Source organism: Scylla paramamosain, chromosome 45, assembly GCF_035594125.1.
Source record: "Scylla paramamosain isolate STU-SP2022 chromosome 45, ASM3559412v1, whole genome shotgun sequence".
Taxonomy (NCBI): domain Eukaryota; kingdom Metazoa; phylum Arthropoda; class Malacostraca; order Decapoda; family Portunidae; genus Scylla; species Scylla paramamosain.
In genome coordinates, this window is record NC_087195.1 from 9,725,884 (window position 1) to 9,731,883 (window position 6,000).

The following is a 6,000-nucleotide window of genomic DNA, read 5'->3' on the forward strand; positions in this document are numbered from 1 at the left end:
GGGGAAGGAGGAAGAGGAAAAGATAGGGTATATTATATCAAAATGCAATTCCACCAAAGGTACTTCTCTTAAAATAAAGTCAAACCAACCTGACCAATCTCCTGATCAGGAGTTTTGCTTCATGGACTCGCTCAGGCTATTCAAAACTTGATACCATGGTTGTTTCAAATCTGTTGAAATAGTTGAACTACCAAGAATGATGAGACCATGATGAAATGAGTAAGGGTTTAGCATCTTATGGATGAGATTTACCAAAACAATAATCCTGACACATTACCAGCTGCCACTTGGGCCACCCCATGCTGTGCCTACCTGGCTCCTTTGGCTCACTTACCACCAGCTGATGGGATTTTTTTAATTGCATTCTTTTAATATCAAGATGAAATTACTTAGTGTGATAAATTTTGATGTATACTGAAATTATATGAAAAGATTTTAATTTGAATTCATGTGAGAAAAATTTCTCGCAAAATCATAGAATTTTCAAGAAATATTACAGTAAACTTTTGAAGAGAGAGAGAGAGAGAGAGAGAGAGAGAGAGAGAGAGAGAGAGAGAGAGAGAGAGAGAGAGAGAGAGAGAGAGAGAGAGAGAGAGAGAGAGAGAGAGAGAGAGAGAGAGAGAGAGAGAGAGAGAGAGAGAAAATTTAATTTCAATATGAACCTACCAGTATTATTCTGGTACATTTCTTAAATGTTTTGAACTTGTATGATACAATTTATCAGAAATATCACATAATTTTACTAAAACAATATTTTCTTTTACAAGTCTGGGAGCCTGGCCAAGAGCACAAAAAAAAAAAAAAAAAAAAAAAAAAAAAAAAAAAAAAAAATTCTGCTGCTGCTAGAAAATAAGAAAAAGAAAAAGAGGGAAAAAAGAGTTAGCCAATCTACTTATCAAAGTCTCACAATACTTCCCTTTTTGAAAAAGTTCATACACAGGAGGAAATACTGAACTGGGAAGAGAGCTCAGAGTTTACCAATAAAAGAAATGAAGGAATAAAGATAATGATTAGCTGGCATCAGGAGGGTTGATAAAAAAATCAAAGTAAGATAAAAGTTACAGTAAGCAGAAAAATTCAGTGGCAGGCTTGTGGAAGGTTAGAGAAAGACATGTAGACATGTACCTAACAAGTTCAGAAGAGCAGCAGCCAAGACAGAAGAGAGTAAGAGATGCAGCATTACAGTGATAAGCAAATCTTTTATAGAAGCCTGGCCTGCAACAATCAGGTCTGCTACAGTGCATCTCACCTGAACTCTTTCATAATTTTCCTCAACTGCTAATTAATAATCTCCTTAGAACCAAACCATCAGTTATTTTCATATTAAATGAGATGACCTAACAAACATAACTGGGGATTTCACTCCCTGAGCCCGCCCCCCTTACATATAAAATTAAGGTTATTTCTAAATTTCCCCACCTTGTTCTAATTACAAAACACTGAATGGTAAGATCTATACAATAATGGAGGGATTTAATACTTTTTGAATGCAGTTTATGAGACACAATGCTGAATAATGCTGGGTGTGGATGAAGGGATGCATAGGAGCTAAGGAACATATAAGAACAGCCAACTCCACAAGAGATTAAGGCTTTCACTGCAATATTTTTTCTTAACATTCAGAAAACTGTAAAGAACTGCTTGCATGGATAAAGAAAGAGAGAATGGCAAGTTAATTGTCTCTTTTGCCTGCTACATAACTATTTAAGGGACTCTACTACAAAAGTCTAAAATGTTGTAAGAAAAATTTAGCAATATCTAGCAGTGGAAGAATTAAGGCAAAGAAGAAAAAGAGAAGGATGCTGTTTACTAAAATAATATTACCCTATGGTGTGCCTGTCATGGGGCAAAACTATATTGCTTCCTAACCTAACCTAACCTAATCTAACGTGACTCACCACACTAACTAAACTATGCTTTATCCATTTCTTCTATTCTTGGGTATTTTTTTTTCCACCAGTCTGAACATAGCTTTTCATACGCTTGCCATCTTGCCATCACACACAGCTTCTCATTCTGAGTAATTTGAACTACATATATGCCCAATGAAAATTATTCATAATGCTGAAAGCAATTTTAAGGGTTTAGTTCGGTTTGGTTAGTTTGTTTAGGTTAGATTACTTTGGTTAGGTTACATTAGTTTGGTTACGTTGTTAGTTTTGTTAGGTTAGGTTAGGTGGTGGTGCTTGACAGCTGGCGGGTGACCACAGGTGGAGCACTGTGATTGAATGTTACTGCTTGCTGTGTAACTTATTTGTGAAGATGAAGCAGTTTTTTTCTGACAGATTTTGGTCTGTTTCATATCAATCTGTTTTTTTTTATTTTTATTACAAATCATTAGTGTCTGAGGGCATTGGGGGTTGGGCAGGGGAGAAAAAATAAAACCTATTGATTTGCAGGAAAAGCAACAAGCAGATTAACTCAAAACAGGCCAAAAATGACTAGAAGAAAAGGTATTATCATATAAGTGCACTCGTCTCACGGCAAAAAAAAAAAAAAAAAAAAAAAAAAAAAAAAAAAAAAAAATTCTTGAGATAATTTTTATCAAATTTATTGTTTCCCCTGCATACCTCAGGTTACCATGTGCCATGATGCTCTGCAGGCAGTATCGCGAGGAATGGGAATGAAGGAAGGGAGGAAAAAGGGTGAAGTATTAAAAAAAAAAAATAAATAAATAAAAAAAATAAAATAAAATCAGCCAATAGCAGGGCTGTATTCTGCAAGGTGAGAGGGAAGAGCTTGATTTTGAATGATCCTGGATGATGGCTGAGTGCAGTGGCTGTGAGTGTGATTACTTTCAGGTGATAAGAAAATTTCACATTAATAATGAAGTTTAGCCACCTCCAGTTCTTTCCATTGAGGACTCCAGAGTTGAGGAAATACCAGATGATCAATAAGGCAGGTTAGGTTAGATTTAGTTAGGTTGTTTAGTTAGATTTTGTTAGGTTGTTAGGTTAGGTTTTGTTAAGCTTATTATTATTATTATCATTATTATTATTATTATTTTTCAGTGTCGTGCGGGAAGACGAAACTACATTTTTCTGGTGGATTTTTTTTTTGTTTTTTTTTTGGGGGGAGACAAATCTGCTTGTTTTCGTCGCAAATCATTGGTTTGTTACATGTGTGTGTGTGGGGGAGTAGGGAGTATTATAAAAAAAAAAAGATTTGCGGCGGACACAGTTACTAGGATTCATTTAAACCACATCAAAACCTAATACTGAGAAAAAAAATGTAGTTTCGTTCGAAAATGTTATTCATAAAATTATATAAATTTACCGAAAAAAGAAAAAAAGTTTCGTCTGGAACAGAGGGAGACTGGAGCAGTAAAATTTTACCCATTCTTGTTTATACCTGTACACCTGTGTGCTGTTAGTGGCGTGGGGGTGGCTGAGGGGGAGGGTGGCCATACCCAGGCCTAGATCAACAGACGGGACAGGCCGATGCTGAGGTGGACTGTGCCTTGTGTGTTGCACTGTACTGTACACTGACATGCTCACACATTACCACCACTCACTAGGACAAGGGCAGCTCTGGTAGGGATGAGGCGCCTGCCCTTAGCGGCCCTGACAGTCGCTGCAGCCACACTTGCCATCACTTACACAAGACTCCGAAGACACCCAGCGGGTAGGTAGCTCGGGTCTCTAACGGTCTAATCCCATCACTGCACGAATATCCCTAGATACACTTATGAAACATTCTCTATATCTCGCATGAGTCTCGGAATATCACTATAACACAAGTGTATTTAATAAATTTATTTTCAGTGTTAAAATCTTACATGAAAACCCCAATTATGAAAAAAAAAGGAAAGGAAAAGCGCAGAGGACCTTTCATAATCTAGGGTTATTTTTGTCAGGCACGGAGCAGAAATTCCCTAACAGTTGGAAGAGATTTTCCCTGAATGTTGCGTCATTTGCCAGATTTTGTGAATCGTAATAATAAGAATAATAATAATAATAATAATAATAATAATAATAATAATAATAATAATAATAGTAATAATAATAATAATAATAATAATGATAATAATAATAATAATAATAATGATTGTTATTATTATTATTATTATTATTATTATTATTTATTTATTTATTTTCTTTGCAAAGCTTGATTGTTCTTGAATAAAAAGAACAACATTTTTGCGAGGTAAGAATGATCTCCATATACGTTCTCGTGTCGCCTTTCTTGGAAGAGGCAAGAAGAAACTTTTTCTTGTTGCTTTTGTTAAGGCTGCGAAGATCTAGTGACCCTTATGAGCCCTGTGCTCAAAAAAGAGAGAAGAAAAAAAATCAAATGGTTTATTGACAAAAAAAAAATGAAAGGGGCAGTCATCATGCTGAGATGACCACCGAGCTGATCCTGTAAGGCCTTACAAATTACTTAACTAGTGTGAGAAAAATATTTGGACATAGGAAGACATTTGTACCTATCACTGAAAAATAAAGCTATGTATGTATCTATCTATCTATCTATCTATCTATCTATCTATCTATCTATCTATCTATCGTGCTGGGCACGACATTGTTATTTATCATGTGACAAGCTTGCATTGTGAGGTCACTGATGATAGGGTTCTTGAAGTCTCCAGTTTTTTGGACAAAAACATAGATAGTGTTGCAAGGTATGAGAATTTTGTTCATTACAAAGCTTGCAGGGTATTCCATCCTCACCATTTATATACTGTCAACAATATTTATACCCTAACCTTAGCCGCATAATAACAGTGTCAACTCTAGTGGATGTTTTACCATAGCATACATTACTGTTGTTATGAACGGTCACATAGTGTCTCATACTTTCCCTTCCACTATCCATGATTTTGACAATATTTTCATGGTCCTATTGTCTCCTCTTACTCGTCAAGACACCCTTGACTCTTCTGAAACTCATGGTGGCCTCAGAATCAACGGAACTTTTATTTAATGCCTCCTTTGCAAGCTTGTGAGCAGTTTCATTGAGGCAAATACCAACATGTGATGGTATCCACATAAATTGCACAATATGCCCAGCATCTTTCAGCTGAAAGACAATAGCTTTACAGTGGGACACCAATGCATCATTTACAGTATCAACGCTATTAAGAGAAAACAAAGCACTCTGACTATCAACAAATGCATAAATATCTTTGTCTTTCAAAGATGCAACTAATAATCCTTCGTATATAACTTCAAGTTCTGCTGTTGTGGTGGACGAAAACTCGCCAAGTCTCTTAGATATATGTTCATCAATACATGGTTCACCCTCTTCAACATATTCCTTAATTACTGCCCCACATCCAGCCTTGGCACCACTCACTAAACCATCACAGTACACGTGAATCACGCTATGTCTGGGTAAAACATTAATCTTAGTTAAGAAAATTTGCTTCAGCTCTAAAGCACAAAGTTCATCTTTCTTGGCATTCAGTTGCAGAATATCCATTTTAATTTTATCCTGCAACCATGATGGAACACTATCAGTTTTCCTCAAAGATGTACAGTACTGGACTGCACTATACTCAAGCAAGGTTGCATACAACTTTGTACCGTAACTGTTTACTTTAGGAGAGCTACGGGCAGTCTGACTGGTGTTTAACAAGAATAATGCATCATCACCTCTTCCAGTCATCCTGATGACAGCAGCTACAATCAACTCTTTAATTCTTTAATGAATATTAGGAAGCTACAGTTCCATTCTTATATTTTCGTTTCTAGTAGTTCTTGCACATCCTAATATAGTTCTCATTGCCTCATTCTGCACCACTTCCAAAGCTTGTAAGCTTTTCTGTGGAAGAGACACAAGGAATCCCAAATCTCGGCCCAGAGCACAGGGCTCATGTGTTAATGTATGAGCCCTGTGCTCAGGGCAAAGAGTTGGGAGCCCAGTGCAGTGCAGTGGGAGTGGAAAAGCGGGCAGTGGCGTAGGAAGTGCTCGATGGTTTCAGGAACAGTCCTACACCAAGGGCAGAAGGCGTCAGGGAAGCAAGCAGAAACCAAAGAAAACATCAAATTTTTTAGCAAT

At 36.7% G+C, this 6,000-nt stretch overlaps 1 protein-coding gene across 1 annotated transcript in view; it reads right to left on the bottom strand.

Moving 5' to 3' along the window:
* Nucleotides 1-3,673, bottom strand: part of LOC135094416 (iron-sulfur cluster assembly 1 homolog, mitochondrial-like) — a 28,957-nt gene extending 25,284 nt beyond the window's left edge. Inside the window, exon 1 of the mRNA XM_063994491.1 lies at nucleotides 3,515-3,673. Within this exon, the coding sequence (XP_063850561.1) occupies nucleotides 3,515-3,592 (78 nt within the window). The 5' untranslated portion in view covers nucleotides 3,593-3,673. The remainder of the gene's footprint in view (nucleotides 1-3,514) is intronic.
* Nucleotides 3,674-6,000: the final 2,327 nt, after the last annotated feature.